At 43.3% G+C, this 24,317-nt stretch overlaps 1 protein-coding gene and 4 non-coding genes across 5 annotated transcripts; all 5 read right to left on the bottom strand.

The window, feature by feature from the left end:
• Positions 1–3,935: 3,935 nt before the first annotated feature.
• LOC115024898 (arf-GAP with dual PH domain-containing protein 1) lies at positions 3,936–24,094 on the bottom strand. The gene is made up of 11 exons (XM_029456761.1): positions 24,037–24,094; positions 21,487–21,614; positions 18,144–18,235; positions 15,119–15,201; positions 9,856–9,968; positions 9,611–9,757; positions 7,815–7,898; positions 7,132–7,194; positions 6,783–6,854; positions 6,469–6,697; positions 3,936–4,051 (listed from the first exon to the last, which is right to left on the bottom strand). The coding sequence occupies exons 1-11, from the start codon at positions 24,092–24,094 to the stop codon at positions 4,023–4,025; spliced, it is 1,098 nt and encodes a 365-aa protein (XP_029312621.1). The 3' UTR covers positions 3,936–4,022.
• trnar-ccu (transfer RNA arginine (anticodon CCU)) lies at positions 4,320–4,392 on the bottom strand. The gene has a single exon. It is a non-coding gene; the product is annotated as a tRNA-Arg (tRNA).
• Positions 4,795–4,867, bottom strand: trnar-ccu (transfer RNA arginine (anticodon CCU)). The gene has a single exon. It is a non-coding gene; the product is annotated as a tRNA-Arg (tRNA).
• Positions 5,298–5,370, bottom strand: trnar-ccu (transfer RNA arginine (anticodon CCU)). The gene has a single exon. It is a non-coding gene; the product is annotated as a tRNA-Arg (tRNA).
• On the bottom strand, positions 5,838–5,910 carry trnar-ccu (transfer RNA arginine (anticodon CCU)). Its single transcript has one exon. It is a non-coding gene; the product is annotated as a tRNA-Arg (tRNA).
• Positions 24,095–24,317: the final 223 nt, after the last annotated feature.

Below are 24,317 nucleotides of genomic sequence, written 5' to 3'. Positions count from 1 at the left end.
ACCTGCATTGGACACTAAAATGCTGCATTAAAACTCCACACTAATGACATTTCGGTATGTGAGTTGCAACTATTTAAAAATTGGAGTTTCAGGTTTAATAGCAGGTTTTTTTCCACAGTAAAATGTTTTCTTTACCCTCACTTTCACTTTGAAATCTGAAGGTATTTCCTTTTTTTCCTTTTATAGGGAAAGAGTTCTGCTTTACTCTGTAATGAGTTTTTATCCTTGAACGTTGTCTTCTAATTAATGTAGGATATCTGTGCAGATTCTGTATAACAAGCAACAATCTGTCGTTTGAAATTTGGGAAACACACTCATACACACTTTGTTTTGCGGAGAGTTAGATGAGCAGATTGATACATTTCTGTCCACTAAATATAAAGCTACAGCCAGCATTAGCTTAGCTTAGCATAACGACTAGAAGCATGGGGAAGCAGCTAGCCTGGCTCCGTCCAAAAGTAACAAGAACATTTTTCGGTTGCAGCTTAGAACCAACTTTTCTTCTTCCGAACCAATTTATTTTTGGTTGAAACGTTTCAAAATTAGGAGCACGACCCTGAACGGAACCGGTTCCATGTTTGTGGAAAAGGAGTATTTGTGGTTAAAATGGAACTCGCCCCTTGAGCACTTTATGATGTTGCTGGTATTATGTGATTTACTGTATCTGGGATGAATGCCATGACAGTCACCTACATGTGTGTGTGGCTTAACCACACCAGTTCTTTCACAACACTTTTGCTTCACACACATTTAGGTGAAATCAGGTGCAGGGTCCGCCGACAAGGTGCAGCTGTAGAATAATCGGGAAAACAACTGTAGATCACAACATTACAGGACAGAATCTGCAGATACAATGGATATTCTTTCTCTTACTGCTGCCCTGTTCCTCTCCTGCTGCATTTCCAGTTGGTTTCCAGTCCAACAGCTGCTCCTGCTGGGTTTCCTGTGAGGAGATTAGCTAATTTCACAGTCCCAGCTCTGGCTGCGGGGCCTGATGGACAGGACAGCTGGATTGGGTTTTCCATGCACTGAAAATGAAATGCTCCATTGACCTATGACACAGAAAAAGGCTTCAACTTGTTGACATGAGTCTAGTTGGACTTTAAGGGGAGACAATACAGGTGAATATGGTATCATTTTTAACTGATAGATATCTCCATTGAACATCCTGCAGTTGATTACTTACATTGAGACAATTATTGTTTGTATATATCTGAATGATAGATAGGAATGAAAATGGAAAGTTTGGTGTAGGAAACAACTTAAAAATTCCATTCATTTTACAAGACGAATAGGGTAAAAAAAACAACTAATAGATATCTGATCATCATGAAACTTCCTCAGTTGATTACTTACATTAAGAAAATTATTGTTTTGTATTACTAGTTTTCTGAAAAGTTATGTTTAAGTATGGAAATGAGGCCTTATGTACATTTAATTTAGCTGTAATGCTAACTTTTGGTGAATTTAGGAGAAATCCATACACAAATAGACAGTTAGTAAAATAAACACCTAAATGTGTATTTGGGTTGTTTCATTACTCTAAAAAACGCCTAAAATCTCAAATGTTTAAGCCTGTAATGTCTCGCCTCAAGTCCTACACTCAAAGAACTCATAATCCCCAAATGTGTGGAGCATTGAAATAACCCAAAAATTAAATGTTCCAATAATATTCAGGTCAAACTACCGTATACTGAAGCTTTGTGATTAATAAAAGTGTGCCCCAAGTGCCAGGACCTCACGACCACTTTATCTTCAGGACAAACACGGTGTCTGCTGAGATGACGTGTTTGAAACACTTCCTGTGTGGCTCGAGCTGCCGGCTGCAGTCAGTGGCTCACTGTCTGGGCAGTTTACCATGACAACATGGAGGCCAACGACAACAACACGGCCAGACAGAAGCAACATTCATGTACTCTGGAGCCAGTGGGGAAGTTTGTGTAAGAGTGGCGAGATCATCAGGTGACATTTACACATCACACCAGCTCACACTTTCTCCTGCCGCGAGAGTGCAACTCTGCACGTGGAGGTCTCCGTTTACAGGTGACTGATGGGCGCCATCTGCTGGAAGAAGAGTGTTACAGTTCGCCTTGTGCCCTGTGTGGGATGGAATCCTTATCATTCAATATTAAATATATATATTCATTTAATACAAATATTTAATATTAAATGATAATTTAATATATATTTATTTAATATTGTTAAATAAATTATGAAATAAATAAACAAAATGAGGCAATATAAATACATGTAAATATAAAAGAGCCAATAAACAAATAAATATTTTATTATTTAAAAAGTATGTAAGAGTATTTCCTAATGCCACATGTGTTTCCTAGATCTTTAAAAAATTTAGATTTAGAAACGGGATTATGAAATAAAGTCCTCCTATTGACTCATTTATTCATCATATTTACATTTATTTATATATGTATTGCCTCATTTATTTATTTTAGGAATAATTTCATAGCAATATTTATTTATTTATTCATTAGGCATATTTAAAAAAAATTTTTTTCCATAGTATGAAAACAAATTCATCTACATGTACTTTTTTTTTTTTTTTTTAAAGGAATAGTTCAACATGTTGGGAAATACACCTATTTGCTGTTATGCTAAGAGTTTGATTAGAAGATCAATCCCACTCCCATGTCTGTGCGTTATAAAGACAGAGCAAGAAGGCAATTAGCTTATAGCATAGCATAGATACAACCCGCTTCTCATCTCAGCTCGAGGCTTGCAACTTGAGGCTACATTAGCCCCACTAGTACAGCACACCTGATTCTCTGTCTGCGGTTGAGCTGCATTGTGGATAAACGATTCCTTTCATTTGTCCCCTAACAGAAGCGCTCCATCTGCTGGATGCATGGATGTAACTGCACCTTCTTTAGCGTTGCCTTTACAGTGCTCATGCTCAAAAATATTAGGAAGTTCTCAGGGGCTTTAAAGGATAATTCAGGTTTATTTTAACTTAGGTGTCCAGATGTAGACCCACAGAAGACACTGATGTGCAAAAACAAGTCTTGAACACTGAAGACAAATCAAACAGCCACTTGATTTCAGGTTCTGTATTCATGTTAAGATTTTCATAATGAAACAAACTGTCACTGTGATTTAAGGGTCAACACAACAATGTGTCTTCAAAACAAGATGCAAAACGTAGAATGAAACAGTTGTAGAGAAGGAGTGTTGTATAAATTACAATCCTGTCACATTACAATCCTTTTAAAGCAGCAATAACTGTCTACGATGACTCAGTATGTTCAACAGTACAAATAAATAAGAGAACAGCTGTCAGATTGAGGTTGTAGAAGAACCCTGTCTGGATGCAGATCAGCCACCTCCAGCTACGTTAACAGCTACGGTGATCACTGAGAGTTTTTGTGTGTTTTTATGCATATTTGTTGTTAACAGCACTTTGTAGTTTCAGGTTTTGACCGGGTCTCTGTGCCAGAGGTTCAACCTCACAGCGTCCTCAACGGAAAACGTCACAATTCCACACACACATACTCACACACACGGTAAGCCACTGTCATCAAAACTGTACATTCAATAAATTAACAATGCATTGTCTTTGTTAAGCAACCAGTGAAATGACTCTAGATTACATAATTACATTAGATTACAGGTAGAATGAAGCGTTCACGAGACGACATCTGAGAGAGGGGAGGTTGTTGCAGGGAAAGGATCCACATGGCGGAGGAATGGTGGGATGATAATGTTTAGCACGAGGTTGGTAGGCGCAATAGTGATGACATCATCTACCCTTTGGCTTCTGATCACGGACGTTTCACTCCATGAAGGGCCTTCAGTCCCATTAGAGTTCAAGTTTTCAACACATAGATAGGCTCCAGTCCCTCCATCTCTATTTCTTCTTTTTCTCCATCATCTGTTTTAATCCCAACCCCATCCTGTCCCCCAAACCCCACCTCCTCCCCCCTCGTCTCTGGTCACACATTGGGATAGTCTCTGATCTGAATGAGACTGGGCCGCTCCAGCTGAGTTGTGGCTTCCTGCAGTCTTCAAGGCTTGTGTTTGAAATGGGCCTCCACTGCAAATACACAAAAAAGGTTACATTATACATAATAACAGACAAATAGTTTTCCAACAGATATGTGTTGTTTGACGAGCAACAGTAATGCTTTTGCATTAAAGCTTCTGAGAGGTTTTACTTTGTGTTGAGCAAGAATATATATATCAGTTACTCGCGCTGTGTTACCTTGAATTTGGAAAGTGCACAGCTAGGCAATAAAATACAGATTGCAATTCATCAAATGATGTGTTAGGGCATGAATCCATTGCACATCTCTGCTGTCAATCACCCCAGATGGGACTTGAACCCACAATCCCTGGCTTAGGAGGCCAGTGCCTTATCCATTGGGCCACTGGGGCTTTACAACCTGTCAGGTCACTAGTTTGGACCACATACAGCTCCACCATAAAGCACAATGTGTGGTTTGAAGTAAAGAACAATGGCTCCTGATGCTACTGTGGCAGTAACAGAGAGAAAACAAGAGAAACACCCAGAGGAGGGGGAGACACAGTAAACCCTGACAAAAAAAATAACACGATGGCGACGGCCAAAATGCCAACGTCAAAGGTCCACAACTCACTAGGTGATGTCAAGGTGCCTACGTGCACTTCTTATATAGAGTACAGTTGGTGCGGTCAGTCAGAATGCAGTGCAGGGGAACGTCCAGCTGCCAGTAAAACTGATAGCAGAGGATGGTTCAACTCCATCCACCTCTGGGTTAGAGGCAGATAACTCTTTTGCTCCATCACTCTGCTGTAAATCACCCCAGATGGGACTTGAACCCACAATCCCTGGCTTAGGAGGCCAGTGCCTTATCCATTGGGCCACTGGGGCTTTACAACCTGTCAGGTCACTAGTTTGGTCCACATACAGCTCCACCATAAAGCAACACTACAGGCAGCACAATGTGTGGTTTGAAGTAAAGAACAATGGCTCCTGATGCCACTGGCAGTGACAGAGAGAAAACAAGAGAAACACCCAGAGGAGGGGGAGACACAGTAAACCCTGACAGACAGAACTGTGGTTAAAGAAAAAACACGATGGTGACGGCCAAAATGCCAAAGTCAAAGGTCCACAACTCACTAGGTGATGTCAAGGTGCCTACGTGCACTTCTTATATAGAATACAGTTGGTGCTGTCAGTCAGAATGCAGTGCAGGGGAACGTCCAGCTGCCAATAAAACTGGTAACAGAGGATGGTTCAACACCATCCACCTCTGGGTTAGAGGGAGAGAACTCTTCTGCTCCATCACTCTGATGTAAATCACCCCAGATGGGACTTGAACCCACAATCCCTGGCTTAGGAGGCCAGTGCCTTATCCATTGGGCCACTGGGGCTATACATCTCTAAAAGTTGCCAGTTCTGTAGACATACAGCTCCACTATAAAGCAACAAAATTGAAAATCATAAAATTGAAGCCAATGAAGTGAAGTGCCTAAAACCTGCATTATTTCTAATATCCAGCAGGGGGTGACTCCACTGGTGGCAAAAAGAAGTCCAATTATATAGAAGAGTCTGAGCTGCTGACCCACTCACAGTGACAACTACTATGTCACTGTGGCAGTCGGAAAGCAGTGGAGGAGAGCGCCCAGCTGCCAGTAAAACTGATAGCAGAGGCTGGTTTAGATCTTATTGGTTAAGGGCCAAGCACATTTAAACTCTGCCACATTCCAGTCAATCACCCCAGATGGGACTTGGTATACTCATATATGAAACAGTAGACGTCAGAGTTATGGGCCCAGCAGATGACAGCTCAACTATCCACCTAAGGGTTAGGATCCAACGACACTTCTCTACTGTAAATTACCCCAGATGGGACTCGAACCCACAATCCCTGGCTTAGGAGGCCAGTGCCTTATCCATTGGGCCACTGGGGCTTCACATCAGTGAACTCCACCAGTTGTGTAGACATACAGCTCCACTATAAAGCAACACAATTGAAAATCATAAAATTTAAGCCAATGAGGAAGTGCCTGAAACCTGCATTCTTTCTAATATCCAGCAGGGGGCGACTCCACTGGTGGCAAAAAGAAGTCCAATTATATAGAAGTTTATGAGAAAATGAAAAACAACATAACAATGGCCCCCGATGCTGCTGTGGCAGTAACAAAGAAAAAACAAGGGCAGACACAGTAAAGTCCTGACAGAGTGGAGAACTAGAGGGACAGATTTCAACCAAACCAAGTTCTAATAAAATTGAAAATCAGAATATTGAAGGCCGGAAATGCCTGAGAAATCTGCAGACTGGAGAACTAGACAGATTTGGAGCAACCCAAGCTCTGGTGACTGAAGTACAAGCGAGACCGACTCTTACCCACGTTGCTCCACAGCGCTACTACGAAAGCAAAAACTCTGCAAGGTACCTTTAAACATAAACATTAAAGTAAAACAGAAAAATGGGTTTTCAGTATTCAAATATTTGGAATATTTAGCACCTGCATATTCCTGCGGCCTCATTGGTCGATTGATGACCCTCTGGAAAGCAGCTATCCAATCCCGTTGCTCGGCCTCGGTCTCACAGGCAAACAGGAACTTCCTGTCCGGCGTGACGATGGTGATGCCGTGGTTCCAGCGGTAGCCCTGTGTGGAGGAGGGCAGGCCGGACATGACGGTGTAGCTGTTCTCCTTACTGCCGATGAACACCTCGCCACGGGCGTAGGCGTCCTGGGAGACGGAGAGAGAAGAAGTCCTGAGAATAAACTAAGTGATCAGTCAGAACAAAAGGAAATATAATGAGGTCTCTTCTTACCAGAGGGTCTTTGAAGTACATGAGTCTCCTGTCATCCATAGTAAACCACCTCTTCTTGAAGCCCTCTGTGTGCTGTGGCAGAGCAGGAGAGACTATTACGTTCTGAAGAGAGAACTTCTTATTTAAGTACGTCGACAGGGTGAGAATCAAATGTGACATATTTACCACCAAAATAAGCATTAAAATAAAATAGTAGATGTAGAGAACAACAAAGCAACAACAGATGTTATTGATTTACAAAACATAAAAGGACACAGATTATACCGTACGTGAGTGTAGACACTTTGGATTAGGGTACATGTAACTGTGAATAGAGGCGTGGTCATATTGTTATAACCACAGCACAAACCTTTGGACCTGTTTTCTCCATGAATCCTTCCTTCATGAAGTGTCGGGTCAGTTTGGGAACCAGCTGCAGGAGACACAAGAGAGTCACATGTAAAAAGATGGATGATGCCTATTGGACCTTCCATTGGAGATCTACATTATGAAGAAGGCTACTTCAAACTTAAAGATGGACATCTTCATACAACACTGGGGTGACTGGGTGCAGTCTGTCAGTCCTGGTTTGTAAGATCTTGAATTGAAGGAACATCGTGCACAGCTGCAAGCGTTTTAATGCATTTAGTATTTGAGAGACTATATAAGATACGTTCTTACTCTTTTGTTATTACTTTGGCTTGGAAAATGTACCATATCTTTCTAATTGCACATCTATTTGTATTACCTGTGGATACGATAAAACATTTTAAAATAAGAAAATAAATAAAAGCATGCATCTACATATCTCTCTCTCTCTCTATATATATATATATATATATATATATATATATATATATTTAATATATTTAAATCTTGTGTTTACCAAAGATGTGCTGATCATTTTCTTAGAAATAAGTAATTCAGCATGAAAAAACATTTAAAAAATGACTAATCGACTTAAGAAATCTTAGTGGAATAGGATCAAAATGACCCAGAATGCATCGTGATGAGGCACCTTGAAAATCCACAGTGTTGTGATTGAATCCTCACCTCCTCATCACTTGCTCCGGGGAAGGCCACCTGTAGGTAATGGAACCTGGCCGCTCTGATAGCATTGAACCAGTCGACCATCTCCTGTAAAAAACAAACACGTCACACAGTGTCTACTCACTCGGGCTCAGAGAGAGTAATGTGTTGTTTCTACGATGTCAGTGAAGGCATCAGTGAGGAGTCTGTGCTGTGTGGATGCTGCAGCGCTGTCGATAACTCCACCACAGAAGAAGAGAGACGGTGACACTGAATGGACCCAATGAACTCTTGTGACATCCAACAGTAAGACAACTCAGCCTGCAGGGGGAGCAGCACTCTCTATCTGTCTCACCCTCGGTCTGTCTGTCTCCCTCTCCTTCCCTCCCTCCCTCTCTTTCTCTCTCTCTCTCTCTCTCTCCCTCCCTCCCCATCCCCCCCTTTCTCTGTCTGTCTGTCTGTTTGTGTCTCTCCCCTCCCTCTCCTTCCCTCTCTCTCTCCCTCCCCATCCCTCCCTCCCTCCCTGTCTGTCTGTCTGTCTCTCTCTCCCTGTCTGTCTGTATCTCCCCCTTTCTCTGTCTGTCTGTCTGTCTGTCTGTCTCTCTCCCCCTGTCTGTCTGTCTGTCCGTCCCTCTCTCCCTCCCTCTCCCTCACACACACACACACACACATATACATATACATATATATACATATATATATATATATATATATATATATATATATATATATATATATTATATATATATATATATATATATATATATATATATATATATATATATATATATATATATATATATACAGATATAGGATATAGGAAACTGTTTATAAAATCCACACAACTATATCTCAAAAACCAAAGTAAACTCGAAGGTTCTCACGATGTTACCAAGAGAAAGAATATTGTGTCAACAGTCATTTCCTGAAGGTTTGCTGGTGACTTTACAAACTAAACAACTTCAAATAAATATAAAATATAATAAAACGAATAATAAAAGATGCATGTACAGCACTGACATTTGGTGTCTGGGCTCTCCACAAGGAAGCACCCAGCAGAGCACAGCAGGTAGGGGGGGAGGGCCAATAATAGCCCCCCCCCCCCACCCCATCATTACATTCAAATCCATTTAAGAAAACAAAGCCAAAATAATAAAACAGCATTTAAAAACAACATATTTCACATGAGACACCTTTGAATTAAAGCTCAGTCGGCACTTTACCTTCATATTTATTGTCTCACAGCCAAAAACACACAAACTGTGTCAAATACTTTCTGACTGCAGCGTCGCTACTGAAGCCACCGATACTACAAATGAACAGTTACGGGGGAAAAAAGCTAAAAGGAAATGAATTATTAAGAGACATTTCCAAGTCTGAGTGTGTTTAGTAAAGCAGACAGCATGCATATTATACTACAACTCTGTATTACTGCATTCTAAGACTTGACACAGAGCACATGAGAAGAACGGCACTGCGTTGTAGAAGACGGTGCTGTCCCCAGTTAGCACACAGTGGAGTAAAGTTCTTGGCAGTAACTTTCCCCAAGAGGGGGAATCAGCTGTGAAATGTAAATCATGAGAAACAAAGAGCAGCTCTGACTCTTTAAATCTTCTTGTTTCTCCAGTAAACTACATCAAAAAGCTGCAGATTGCAATCTGGTTTTTCATCCTGTGTTAATTGGCGGATCACATTAAAGGTTTTCCATAACTGTTCCGATCATTTCTCATATATTATGCATCCCAACTCAATTAGTCTCTGTAGTAACCTCTGAGGGAAACGACAACGTGCACCGTTTAAATAAGCGTTTGACTGCGTACCTTCGCATCACTGTGGTAGACAAAGATGTTCCTTGTGCTGTTGTCTTTCAGGTAGGTGATCTGCAGGCCGCATGGGTTGCCAATCTTGGCGGGTTGGAAGGTGGCGTTGAGCGTCTCGATTTTCATCACTGCTTTAGGATCCCGGGCCTTGATGGAGGAGGCCATGAAGAAACAAAGAGGACTTAGTTTATACCAACGTTTATAACGTCAACACCATTTAAAATCTGCTGTATCATCTGGCTTACATCCTGCTTGTTGAAGTACTTCAGCGCCCCCTCCCTCTCCGACAGGATGAACTTTCGGCTGAGAAACTGACCATTGTCTCGTCCTCGTTTCCATAGAAACCCCTCTCTGTACCCTGAGCGGAGAGAGAGAGATCAAAAACACTTTATTTACAAAAATAAATGTAAACTGCAAGGAAAATCCATTTCTGTCTTAAAATATATATATATATATATATATATATATATATATATATATATATATATATATAAATAGATACACACATTATTATTTTTTTCTTTATTTTTTTCTTTATCCAACCCAAAAATCAAAAACAAAAAAAAAGTGTAATTCATCGTTATCACTAAAACAAACAATATTAGAACTACATCAAGGAGACTAAAAACCAATGTTAAAAGAGAGAAAGAAACTTGTGAGATTACAAAATGGACACTTGTTAAAATCAGCAGGATTAATGACGGAAATAAAAGCGTTGGAAGCGATAGCACCTTGTAAAAACCTCCACTGAGGGTCGGCAGTCCGCATTTTGAGGGGAGGTTTATATAAAATCCTCCGCTGTGGACCCGTTCCGCTTTCTCCACCAAGTCTGTTGCTCCACACAGTGGAGGGTCTGCTGCACAGGCCTTTTCTGTTGATGCCTTCAACACAGTTAGTATAGAAAGTTATTTTGTCGGCACTGTGCAGCGACAGTTTTTCTGGATTAATGACCTTGAGCAGGGGGCCGGTCAGTTCTCCCAGCCCTGGGTTCAGGAAGACTTCGGGAAAGGGGTCCGCTGGGTCTGGATCAGCCTCTCCTTGGCTGTGTTTGGTGAGGAGGCTCCTCTCTTCTCCAGTGAGCCTCTGGCTCCAGAGCTGCAGGAACCTCTGATCCACCCGGACAGAGTTCCGACCCAGCAGAGAGCCCAGGGCCCGGGCATCATACAGCGCCGGCCCTACTGCATCCACCAGCTGCTGCAGGGACAGGGTCTTAACTAAAAGCAACCTCCCCTCGATAAAATGCTTCAGTGAGACTGGAGTAAAATCATATACTTGTGCTCTTTTTTTAAAAACTCTGGCTGCATTCACCTTTAAAACACCCACACTAAAAGTATCCATAGCAAGTGAGTTGATAAAAACAAAAACAAATAAATTAAATAAGATAGACATCATCAATGTTTGCTTGTTTTTTTTACAGTGAGTCAGTGAGGCCAGACTCCTCTCTTTGGCTCATATGGAGTCTGGCTGAGGTATTAAAAACGGCCAAATCTGGAAAGTATTCCTCCACTTTTACCCCATGTTGATTTTTTGTTTGCTGAGAAACGCTTTAAAACTTTTAGCCGTATAATAAAAAATGTCTTGGCTGCTACTGCGAGGGATTTCACTGCTATCTGAGACACTCCTCTTCACTCAGACTTTCATCCACCTGCCCCTGCTTTCCTAAAGTCTGACCCTCATCCTCAACTTTGCAGTTTTGTTTTTTCTCACTTGATGCATTATTTATTTTTCTCCTGCGTTTTATAGCAGGCTTTTGTTTTACCTCTAACGTTATCACCTCCTCCTCCATCTCTACCTCTTCAACCCGTTCGCCACATGCCATCTTTTCAACTGTATCCACTTTACTTTCACCTGCCTCACCCAACCACTTTCCTCACTTTTCTGTACATCATTATTAAAACACACACCCTGTGAAACATCACCACCTGCCTCATGCACCAGGTCGGACACAGCAGTGGCGCGGCGAGGCTCGCGGAGCAGCCACCGGCTGTACAGATGAAGTTATCACATCCATGGCAGCGGCCATCACCACCACCGTGGACGCGTCAGCGGTCGCCCCCTGCGGTGAGATCCCCCCCTCAGCAGCAGCCACTCGCTGCAACCGGCGGAGCCACGATACCTGTCTTGATGATGCGGTTCACCTTCTCCAGCTGGTCCAGGAATATGACAACGGCGCTGTTCATCCGCGCCAGTGATTTTATACTGCCATGTCCGACCTTTTCCCGTACAGCTAAACCTACATCTTCTACACTACATGGGAAGCCGGCTGAGATTTTTATACCGTGCTTCCTCGTCAGCTTGGTGAATTCCCCATTTACCATGGCGTCAGACGCCGACCGGCGAGACACCGGCAGGAGAAAACCCCACAAACACCCCAACCACCACACCCAAACGTACCGAAAGTAAAACTAAATCAAAATATCACCAATAAATTGTGTTAAATTAAATCCCATTACAAAACAAACATATCAAAAAGATTGAAAACGAAAACCCACACTCAGCGTCTCACTCACACACAAACTCCCAGCATGCACCGAGAGAGAGAGACAGAGAGACAGAGAGAGAGACAGAGACAGAGAGAGACAGAGAGACAGAGAGAGAGAGAGAGACAGAGAGAGAGACAGAGACAGAGAGAGAGAGAGAGAGAGAGAGATGGTGTATCTGGTTGGTGTAACTGGTTGCTGTATCTGGTTGGTGTAACTGGTTGGTGTAACTGGTTGGTGTAACTGGTTGGTGTATCTGGTTGGTGAATCTGTTTAGTGTAACTGGTTGGTGTATCTGGTTGGTGTATCTGGTTGCTGTAACTGGTTGCTGTAACTGGTTGGTGTATCTGGTTGGTGTAACTGGTTGGTGTAACTGGTTGGTGTATCTGGTTGGTGTAACTGGTTGGTGTAAAGTGATACATCGGTTAAGCACGAATCAAAGATCGTTTAAAATCACATTTTGAAGAGGAGGCTGAAAACACAACATCCAAACAGACAAGAGGGAAACGTTCAGAGAGCTTTTATTGCCTCTACAGACCAGAGAATATATGTTCCATGTTATTGATACGCTGTTCTATTTGCAGCCTGTAATGTTTTCTTCTTTACTCTATTCTTAGTGAGAAAGCTCTTCCTACACGGCCTCCTTTTCTATTCTATTTAAGTCACACTGTGACGTGTTTCTCTTTTTAATCCGGGTCTATTTTTGTGGCTTAATGGGACGAAGACGTCTGAGCATAATCAGGTGACTCATTTACATTTTAGACATTTGCCTGATGATGTTATCCAGAGTGTTTTATAATTGGCGCCAATTGTGGAATAAACTGAGCATTGAAAATGATAAGAAACAGATGAAAGAGGAGTTCATTATGATTACGTAGCTAATTGAATCATATATTTAGAAGAAAGATTTGCTGCTGGAGTCTCTTCTGTGTTTCACTCTGGATAATCCTTTGCATCTGCAAAACTTAGCATTTTAAATCAAATTTAAAGGATCCTGAATCTTCTGGATATTCTCATATTTGTTTCATTAATCATTTGTATTACATCCCAATCGGATCAAGCCTTCGACTTGTACATATACAAACACTTTGCATCTTATACGGAGCTGAAAGGAACTTTCTATCTTCATAAGTTTTAGTTTTTGATGATATAAAGTGAAACTTTGTTGTGTTTGTGTCTCTGTTTGTAGTCGTTGTGTATATTTGTAAGTTTGAATGTAGACTACGTGTGATGAAAATGAAATATGATTTTGAAAAAATAAATGTGTATAAAAGAGGAATAAATGGATAAGAGGGAGCTGGATGAAGTGAGACGCTTTTAAAGGGTTGTTTCAGCCAAAATATGATTCTTCAAACATCATAATGTCATCATTCACACACACGTTCTTTAAATGCTCCTTATTAAATGCCCACTGTCTTCTCGTCCTCTGCACTCATTCTGCTCCATCTGAGTGTGTGTGTGTGTGTGTGTGTGTGTGTGTGTGTGTGTGTGTGTGAACACCTACACTGGCATTACCTCATGGATCAATAGCCCTCCTTGTCCCCTCCCACGCCTCCTTCCCTGACACGCTTTTTCTTCCTCCTATCTTTTGCATAAAGGATCAATATTGACATTCATCGCTGTGGAGACCAGGCTACTGCCAATAGTCAATCTCAACTGCCAACATACACATACACATACACACACACACACACACACACCTCACAATGAGTGATGAAGAGAGCATGAATGTACAAATAGAGATGACAGAATTACTTATATTATTAGATTCTGTCTGCATGTATGTGTGTGTGTGTGTATGTGTGTGTGTGTGTGTGTGTGTGTGTGTGTGTGTGTGTGTGTGTGTGAGTGTGTATGTATGTGCACGGTTTTCCACTGTAACAATAAATGAATGAGGTCACTGCAAGCCAATCAGAAAGCTCCATCTTCAACAAGACGTGAAATGTATACTAGTTGAAACACACACACACATCCACCCTACACATATATACTGCACACTCATTCATACACACACACACACACACACACACACACACACACACACACACACACACACACACACACACACACACACACACACACACACACACACACACACACACACAGTTATTAATTGCACTTCTATTCTCCGGCAGTGACAATTACAGTGTCACTGCTTGAATATAACGTCAGCGCTTTAAATTGCAAACGTCTTCAGAAGCACTCAAGAGGAGCAGGAAGAGGAGCAGGAGGAGGAGCAGGAGGAGGAACAGGAGGAGCAGGAGGAGGAGCAGGAGGAGGAGGAACAGGAGGAACAGGAGGAGGAGCAGGAGGAGGAACAGGAGGAGCAGGAGGAGGAGGAACAGGAGGAGCAGGAGGAACAGGAGGAGGAGCAGGAGGAGGAACAGGAGGAGCAGGAGGAGGAGCAGGAGGAGGAGGAACAGGAGGAACAGGAGGAGGAGCAGGAACAGGAGGAGCAGGAGGAGGAGGAACAGGAGGAGCAGGAGGAACAGGAGGAGGAGCAGGAGGAGGAACAGGAGGAGCAGGAGGAGGAACAGGAGGAGCAGGAGGAACAGGAGGAGCAGGAGGAACAGGAGGATGAGCAGGAGGAGGAACAGGAGGAGCAGGAGGTGGAGCAGGAGGAACAGGAGGAGCAGGAGGAGGAACAGGAGGAGCAGGAGGAGGAGCAGGAGGAGGAGTAGGAGGAGCAGGAGGAGGACGGAAATGAAGGTTTGAAAGGCGACGGATACTTTAAATAATGACATGTAGAAACGCTGTAACAGTATCTCCAGTTGCTGTTATTTGGTGTCTTTGTATGCAGAACATGGTGATGATGATAGTTATTGCACAATATATATCAATAAAATAATATTTCGCTGGTCTTCCCTCCTAAAGTTAGCTTAGATTTAAGTTTCAAAATGAGTTTTTAAGGCTTTGGCTTAATGCTGAGCATCACCATGACCTTGTTCTTTATCCACTCTCTTGCCCAGAGACAGATGATAAGATTGATGCCACTTTCATATCCATCCAGTAAACATGACGCGAGTACCTGCAGAGTAAGGCTCCTGCTTTTCGATGAACTCAAACTCGTTCCTCTCGTACTTGGCTCTGATCCACTGCTCTCTCAGCATCCTGCAGACAGAGAAGACACGGTCAAACATCACGTACACACCTTTTCTGCACAGTATCACTTTTTACTACACAAATATATACGAAATATACGAGTTTCCAGTCAATTAGCATTTATATTTGGACCTACAGTACGTCGTCATTGATCTAACATGGTGACGTGTCCCGACAGACTTCCAAGAGCAATGCAAATTATCCTCAAATTACACTTTTAGTCAGATATGACACGTAATTGAAGCTGTGAATGCATCATCTGCGTATAAACGATTTGTAGAAGTGAAAAGATATGTGTGACGACCATCTGCAGTTACATTTATAAAACAATGTTTGTAGGCAAATTCATGTTGATCTGTACAAATCAACATGAATGAATCATCTGTTTAAAGGAATAGTTCGATACAAGACGTGGAGATGAAGTTACTACAGCTGACGTGTTGATTTTGTCTATAACCAGTTGCTTTTTTTGTATCTGTAAGTATTATGTTATCTATATTTATGTATTCTATTCAATTATTATCATCTTTTATTTATTTTTCATGTTTTTGTTCTTTGAATCTGTAAGACCGAGCAGATTGTTGAATAAAATATGTTTTATTTTAAATTAAAGATCACTACGTTACCACCGGGCTGCTTCATTTTGCACATATGAGAGCAGTATTGATTATTATAAAGGTAGAGCATTGTCCCTATTGGTAGTTTAGATCCTGATTAAACTGAAACAGTCTGGAGCTTTGTTTCTACAGTTTCTAACCAAAGCTGCATACAAAGGAAGAAATCTCAATTTTGAGACCTTCTTCCTCTTCAGTGTGAAACACATGGCAACAGTCAGCACATCGCCATGCCAACAACCTCTCTCATCCTCTCCCTCCCTCAACCTGTCAGTCTCCCCTTCAGACTCAGGAACAGCCGCTGTATAAACATTGGGAGGTAAAATGTCGGTGGGTTGAAACTGAACCTGTGCTTCTCCTGCGAGTGAAGACAAACAGACACTTTCCTCTGAGCGCGACGTGTCTCAGCTCTGCTCTGCTTCTGTCTCAGCTCTGCTTCTGTCTCAGCTCTGCTCTGCTTCTGTCTCAGCTCTGCTTCTGTCTCAGCTCTGCTTCTGTCTCAGCTCTGTTTCTGTCTCAGCTCTGCTTCTGTCTCAGCTCTGCTTCTGTCTCAGCTCTGCCTCAGTTCTGCTTCTGTCTCAGCTCTGTTTCTGTCTCAGCTCTGCTTCTGTCTCTGCTCTGCTTCTGTTTCAGCTCTGCTTCTGTCTCTGCTCTGCTTCTGTCTCTGTTTCTGTCTCTGCTCTGCTTCTGTCTCTGTTTCTGTCTCAGCTCTGCTTCTGTCTCAGCTCTGTTTCTGTCTCTGCTCTGCTTCTGTCTCAGCTCTGCTTCTGTCTCTGCTCTGCTTCTGTCTCAGCTCTGTTTCTGTCTCTGCTCTGCTTCTGTCTCAGCTCTGCCTCAGCTCTGCTTCTGTCTCAGCTCTGTTTCTGTCTCAGTTCTGCTTATGTCTCTGCTCTGCTTTTGTCTCTGCTCTGTTTCTGTCTCAGCTCTGCTTCTGTCTCTGCTTCTGTCTATGCTCTGCTTCTGTCTCAGCTCTGTTTCTGTCTCTGCTCTGCTTCTGTCTATGCTCTGCTTCTGTCTCAGCTCTGTTTCTGTCTCTGCTCTGCTTCTGTCTCAGCTCTGCCTCAGCTCTGCTTCTGTCTCAGCTCTGCTTCTGTCTCAGCTCTGTTTCTGTCTCTGCTCTGCTTCTGTCTATGTTCTGCTTCTGTCTCAGCTCTGTTTCTGTCTCTGCTCTGCTTCTGTCTCAGCTCTGCCTCAGCCCTGCTTCTGTCTCAGCTCTGCTTCTGTCTCAGCTCTGCTTCTGTCTCAGTTCTGCTTCTGTCTCAGCTCTGCTTCTGTCTCAGCTCTGCTTCTGTCTCAGCTCTGCTTCCAAACACATCTTTGTCACTACCTCAGCTTAAACACCCAGAGTGTGTGAAGTAGGAAAAGGTGTGTTGGTACAGAAAAGGTCTGAACTATACAGAAGCTTCCAGATAAAGTTCACATGTCAGCGTACGGAGATTTGATATCGTCAAACAAAGCTAAAAGCTTAAACTGAGTTAAAAACATGAGTCCAGGGGTGTGTGAATACAATAAACACACACAGAGGAAGAGGAAGTGATAGACAGTGATAGGTGTGAAGCTATACTCTATGTGTGTGTACTCTGTATCACTTTAGCACTTATCAGCATGTCAGGCTTGACCTTTGACCTTTGTCCACCAACAGTCTCATCAGTTCGTCCTGGAGTCCAAGTTTGTGCCACATTGAAAGACATCCCTGAGATGTGTCGTTCACAATAACGGGACACACGTGAGGTCACGGTGAACTTGACCTTTGACCCCGAAAAATCTGTTTAGTTCATGAGTCCAAGTGGACATTTGTGCATTAATTCTCCCACTGGCTGCGTGACGGCCCTTCGACTTTACAAAGACTTTACATAAACCTCCTTAAGTTTGCAGTTTGACGTGTTTTATCAACAGTTTTACGGACGTCTCTTTTATAGTGATGGTCTTTGGGGAAATGTTTTTTGGGCTGCGAGGGACTTTTAGTTTGACGGCACCGTATCCTGCTCTCCTGACGCATCCATACATTGGATTTCTCATGGGAGGAAAATCACAGGTGTGGCTGCATCTCTTCTGCCATCACGCAAAGCACAACGGACACACCGCTCTGTCTCTTCACTGTTTATATCAAAACACAAGTGAACTTAAAAGTCAGCTTTGATATTTTGTTCAACAAAGGTTGTATTACACGTTGACACACAAACACCTTTGAGAGATACGGGGGGCAGTGTGGGAGTTCAGTGGAGAAATGTTTAATAACCAAGCAATGTCTCAGCCGTCTTTAACACTCCTGTGTGCTCCGTCAGAATCAAAGTGTTTCCCGTTACCTCACGAGCAGCTGAACGACGGAGCTCTTACTTGCAGTCGGTGTGTGTTGGTCTGTAGTAGAAAGCAGGAACCTTCTGCTCGTATTTGGCCTTCGCTGCATTGTTTCCCGTGGCAGCGATTAACTGAAAGGGAGACACAACATCTAAATACTGAATATTCACTTCACTAGAATATACTGCAGTTTCCACAATGCTGCATTTAACATGTCCAGGGTGAATCTGGAGCGATTCAACATAAATCAGATCAAATATTTAAAAAAGCATTAACATCTTTAAACCTTAAGGATAATATAAATAGGAATTATAAAATAAAATGCCATTAGGCCACATAACAGAAAACAGAAGGAAATAAAACCTGGAGAATAAAGAAATAACATTAAACTGCAAATGAGTCGACAACAAACGGACTAAAGCCCAGAAAGTCTTCATGATAGAACTTATTTAGTTCACAACGACGCCTCTGCATTGCTCTGGGATTAAATGTGGAAATGGCGACACAGCATTAGGACGCCTTCTTCCCTCTTTCCCTCTATTGTGTGTTTCATCCGAGGATAATCCCTGAGCTCAATCCAGACGGCTGAATCCCTCGACCTGCCTCTCTGCGGGGCTCCGCGAGGGGACACAGCGCTGTGGCGTTTTATTGTGAAGGTCAAATAGAAGCAGAAGTCACGGAAACTGTGTGAGACGCATCTGACATGTGACATTTAGAAAGTGATATCTGTCATTAAAGCAGAAGAACATTTAGTCATCCCCTCTGGTACAGTCTCCACGTCATCAGGAATGCTTTTCTTTTATATGAATCTGCAGAGCGTTCACTTACAGATGGGACCACGAGAGTCAGATCGGCCTCATTAATCAAAACAACACAAACACCTTCCAGCAATAACAAGGATACATATCGTTTGTTCTGCTTCCATCTGCTGCTGCACAAACAGAAACGGCCTCAGGAAAAAATGGCCGCCCGAAAGTCCATCCAATGTCTACCGCTTATCTGGGGTCGGGTCGCGGGGGCAGCAGCTCCAGTAAGGAACCCCAGACTTCCTTCTCCGGGCCACATCCTCCAGCTCTGACTGGGGGATCCCGAGGCGTTCCCAGTGAGGAGATATAATCTCTCCATCGAGTCCTGGGTCTTCCCCGGGGTCTCCTCCCAGCTGGACGTGCCTGGAACACCTCCCTAGGGAGGCGCCCAGGTGGCTCCTTACTAGATGAACCACCTCAACTGTCTCTTTCAACGCAAAGTCTCTCACCCTATCTCTAAGGGAGACGCCACCCGTCTGAGAAAACACATCTCGGCCGCTTGTACCCGCGATCTCGTTCTTTGGGTCATGAACGAAGATCGACCGGTAGATCGAGAGCTTTGCCTTCTGGCTCAGCTCTCTTTTTGTCACAACGATGCGGTAAAACCAAAAGTCCTGCTCGACTTAATGTAGAGTTAGTGGCTGAGGACCAACGCAGGCGTGTAAATCACAAGTTTCATCAGGACACGAGATCAAATCAATTCTTTGTCTCATGTTTAAGAGCTGTTAGCATGTTGCAGAAGGAAACAGACGTGACACGGGAGTTTAAAGATTTTAAAGATATGAAGACAGAAAAGTTAGTTAGAAAGTTCCAAGGACTTGAAATGGACTTCCCATCAGTCGTCACATCCCAGAGACCTTCGGGATGAGCATCTGTTAGACATCTTGTTATTCTCTACACACTCCTCGTGATATAAGTGAATACTGTTTTATGTGAGCGGGACACAGCAGCTCCAGACGTCTCAACAACCTCCTCTAAACTCTCCCGAGTTACACAAAGTCTTCACATCCTTTCTCTCCGACGCTGCAATCAAACCCAGTCATCCAATTATCTAATACCCGCTCGTGTTCAGGTTTTATTCAGATTAACACCCACCAGAATGATTCTCACATTCTGCCTCATAAAACCTCACACTGCTCTTAAGTTAAATCCTCTTTACATCCCAATCCCCTCCCACATGTTGAACCTCCTGGTTCCCTCATGACTCATGAAGGCATCACGTTGTCCCCCAGGAGTTAAAGTGCTGACATGATCTGGGACAACGTTACTCTTCTGCAGCAAAGCAAATGCAAAATATCGATTAGTCTTACAAACAACAACCTCAATATATATTTCTGTGTTTAAGAGTTTGCACAGAGCTTATATTTCTTGCTGACATGTTTCTAAACGTTGCATATTTGCAAAGGCGCACAACAGATCAGCTTCTTTTTACGGAGTGTGAACAGCGTCGTGGTGGAAAAGTACTTTATTGATCCTTGTGAGGAAATGTTCTCCTTCCAAAGGGAGGTCAGAGGTCAAGGTCAGCTGGAGAGCGATGTCCTAGAGAAGAGAAGGCTGCAGCCTTCGCAAGAACTACAGATGTGTTCAGGTATCAAGTTAGTTTTACTTTTAAAATGCACAACTTTTACGGCTTTTTCAAACCCTGGTTTGTGACGCCCCGATCACGTGACCCCTTTACTGAAAGAAAACAAACAACATCCACCTTGACCAACCGGGAGTTCATTCCAGACGTCCTTGTTGTCTGTGCTAGCAGCTGTTATGCAGGTAAATTCTGCATTTTATAATATGCATTAGAATGCACGTGTGCACGAGGAGCGCTTTAAAGACAGAAACGTATCCGTGTGTCTGTCGCCTGAAAGCATCTCCGACCTACAAGTCCAGAGCACAGATGAAACAGTTCACGAGATGTGCACCTGCAGCGTCAGCAGGCAGAGCTGCTCCGGCTCCAAAGACTCCATCACTTCCAGACATGTTTCCTCGTCCTGATCTTTTTTTTTCTTTCTGTCATTTTGTTGAAGAGAAATGTCCCCTGACGAGGTCGTTTCCATAGAAACAATAAAAACAATGGCTCAGATCCGTATTGAATTAATATTCACACCACTCACTAAATATACAAACCTATGTTGAACGTCATGCACACAGTCATGATGCAGAATTGAGAATTTGGACACTCGTTATTAATTCATTGGATTTGACTTTAAACGAGAAGATCGGTAACTTCCTGGAGGCTCCGCCGGTTGCCTGGCAACTGGTCTCACCCAAGAAATAATTTGGCACATAAAACTATGTTGTTTTACAGAGTTTACACTTATTTAGTCAGCATTTTGTTACTTTCGCTTCACCCTAACCTCTTTAGGAGCGGCCATTTTTGTTTTTAACAGTCGCCTCTTCGTGTTTCACACACGCCCGTAGCTGCCAGTACTTCCTCCCAGGATGCAGAAACGCGTTACTTGAACTTTGACGGATGGATTTCCGTGTGACATCGTGAGAATCCAGCTGCCCTAGAAGCTACTATTCATCTAGGATGTGTATGTAGAATGATACATCTAAAAGGTATCTCTATCTTACTGCCGTACCTCCACCTCACTGGCATCCCAAGTGTCCTGGACAGACTTGACCCGGCTGATGTGGGGGATGCTCCGGTGAAGGAGCGAGCAGGCCTGGCAAACAAACACACCCAAAGTCAGCGACGCCCAGTCCGGCTCTGCAGGAGAGAGAGAGGGAGGGAAGGAGGGAGGGAGAGCCGGGGGAACAAAGAGAGAACAAGCATTGAGGTGAAAGGAGGGGAAGTGAGTTTGGGGAGCAAGAGAGGAGGGAGGAAATGAAATCGGGCAAAGCGGTGCAGAAGGACGATAGAGAGAATAGTGGCGGGTTGAAGAGAGATAAAGGAGGAGAGGGGGGGAAAATCTTGTCATAAACGCGTTGCAACAAAGAGAAACACCAGCTCAAGGTTCAGGCTATAAATACTGAAAGTGCTGATGCTGGCGCTGTTAGGGGCGAACTGGAGCAACGCAAGTGAAGCAAATATTACAAGGGACTCTGGTGGAGAGTGTCCCTGGACTGGCGACAACATACGATTCTGGGGAAATCCTATTTATCTTAGAGACAGGAAACAGACTGAGATGTGATCAGAGGTAGTTATCAGGTGCATCAGCAGACTGCACACACACACATGCACACACACAAGACACTCATCTGTATGCTCACGCAGTACCTCATACTCTAAACAGACCACATCGATCGATATCGAGTCATCGGTTAAGTCATTCTTCATGCAAAAATGACTGAAAATGCTGTTTTCAGCATCTCAAAGATGGAGCCGTGCTGCTGTTTCATAATAATAATGTTGTATCATAATAAAGTATATTCGGGGTTTTCGACGGACAAAAAACAACATTTAAAGACACCTTGGACTTTGACAAACTGGGATGAACATGTTTGATTATTCTGACATTTTACAGACCAAACGATTGATCGAGAAAATCATCTGCAGATGAATCGATTATGAAAATAATCGTCGGCTGCAGCCGTGTTTCCGACATGAGACGAAACACATGGACGACAGGTCTTATCAGCAGTCAGGCAGAATGTTTCTCTCTCTGCAGTGTGAAACAGCAGCAGTAGCCTACGTGGGTGTTCAGCAAAGGTACATTTGAGTCACTGTATCACACGCAGACTTTGATTCTGTCCATGCAAATGAAGTCAGAGACGCAGAGACAGTGACAGAGAGAGGGAGAGGGATGAAGGAGAGAGAAGATGGATGGATGAAGGAGAGAGGAGAGGGATGAAGGAGAGATGAGAGGGATGAAGGAGAGAGGAGAGGGATGAAGGAGAGAGGAGAGGGATGAAGGAGAGAGGAGGGAGAAGGAGAGGAGAGAGGAGAGGGATGAAGGAGAGAGGAGAGGGATGAAGGAGAGAGGAGAGGGATGAAGGAGAGAGGAGGGATGAAGGAGAGAGGAGAGGGAGGAGAGAGAGAGGAGAGGGATGAAGGAGGGATGAGAGGGATGAAGGAGAGAGAAGAGGGATGAAGGAGAGAGGAGAGGGATGAAGGAGAGAGGAGAGGGATGAAGGAGAGAGGAGGGATGAAGGAGAGAGGAGAGGGATGAAGGAGAGAGGAGAGGGATGAAGGAGAGCGGAGAGGGATGAAGGAGAGGAGAGGGATGAAGGAGAGAGGAGAGGATGAAGGAGAGAGGACAAGGATGAAGGAGAGAGGAAAGAGATGATGGAGAGAGGAGGGATGAAGGAGAGAGGAGGGATGAAGGAGAGAGGAGAGGGATGAAGGAGAGAGGAAAGGGATGAAGGAGAGCGGAGGGATGAAGGAGAGAGGAGAGGGATGAAGGAGAGATGAAGGAGAGATGAGAGGGATGAAGGAGAGATGAGAGGGATGAAGGAGAGAGGAGGGATGAAGGAGAGAGGAGAGGGATGAAGGAGAGATGAAGGAGAGATGAGAGGGATGAAGGAGAGATGAGAGGGATGAAGGAGAGATGAGAGGGATGAAGGAGAGAGGAGAGGGATGAATAGGCAGACTGGAGTTTGGCACTTTGGCACAGGTGGAAATTAAAGTGCAGTGAGCACAAGTTAACTTTCATCAATAAATGGACAAATAATAATAATTAGTATTTAAATAAAAATGAATCGTTGATAACTTTAATAATCAATTAATTGTTTAAGTTATATATAAAGAAAATAAATGAAACAAAAGTATAAGGAACTTGTGTTTGTATTGTCGATGGCTTCTTGTTGCCTGGCCCTCTGATAAATTGTGACGAGAATTTTCTTTGACATTTTACAGACTGAAAAATTAATCTCTTAATTGGTTAAGCGAGGGAATTTTGTTTAAAATAAATATATAATATTTAATAAATAATAAAACCAAAATAATTAGTTGATTAATCTAGAAAATAATCGTCAGATTAATCGATAAAGAAAATAATCGTTGCCCTAAAGCCAATAACAAAACAACTTAAATAAACTCAAATCAGCCTTTGCAGTTGTGTCAGCTCTGCTCTGACTGCTGGAAGATATGCGAGTGCATTGCACAGTGTTTCTGCACATGTGTTAACGTGCATTGTGTATGCATGGCCACAAGCGACTGAGAGCAGCAACGGGCAACACTCAGAAGTCACCGCATTCTGTGTGCAGCTGCCAGTTCTCACACAAGGAGGCCTGGTGCACCGCAGCCATGCGAGTACACACATGCATGCACAGTGAGAGTGTGTGACGCTCAAGGGAGTCATACGAGAGGCAAAGGAGAGAACGAGAAAGTGTGTGGGGGGGGGGGGGGGGGGGGGAGAGGGCATGAAAAAATATATACAACTCTTGCATTTCTCCGTCCTCTTGAGGCTGGAGAGAGCTTAGATGGAGCTGCCACAGAGCCGGACCGGGGGGAGGAGATGATGGAGGTGAT

This window comes from Cottoperca gobio, chromosome 19 (assembly GCF_900634415.1).
Source record: "Cottoperca gobio chromosome 19, fCotGob3.1, whole genome shotgun sequence".
Taxonomy (NCBI): Eukaryota; Metazoa; Chordata; class Actinopteri; order Perciformes; family Bovichtidae; genus Cottoperca; species Cottoperca gobio.
This window is presented reverse-complemented; position numbering and strand designations above follow the sequence as displayed.

Bases quoted from the DNA above. Each gene is read 5' to 3' on its own strand.
- LOC115024898 (XM_029456761.1), bottom strand. From the start codon at position 24,094: ATGGCTGCGGTGCACCAGGCCTCCTTGTGTGAGAACTGGCAGCTGCAC. The intron at 21,615-24,036 runs GTGACTTCTGAG...TCTCTCCTGCAG, and splicing joins GCAGCTGCACACAGAATGCG to AGCCGGACTGGGCGTCGCTG. The intron at 15,202-18,143 runs GTAAGAGCTCCG...CTCTGTCTGCAG, and splicing joins CCAACACACACCGACTGCAA to GATGCTGAGAGAGCAGTGGA.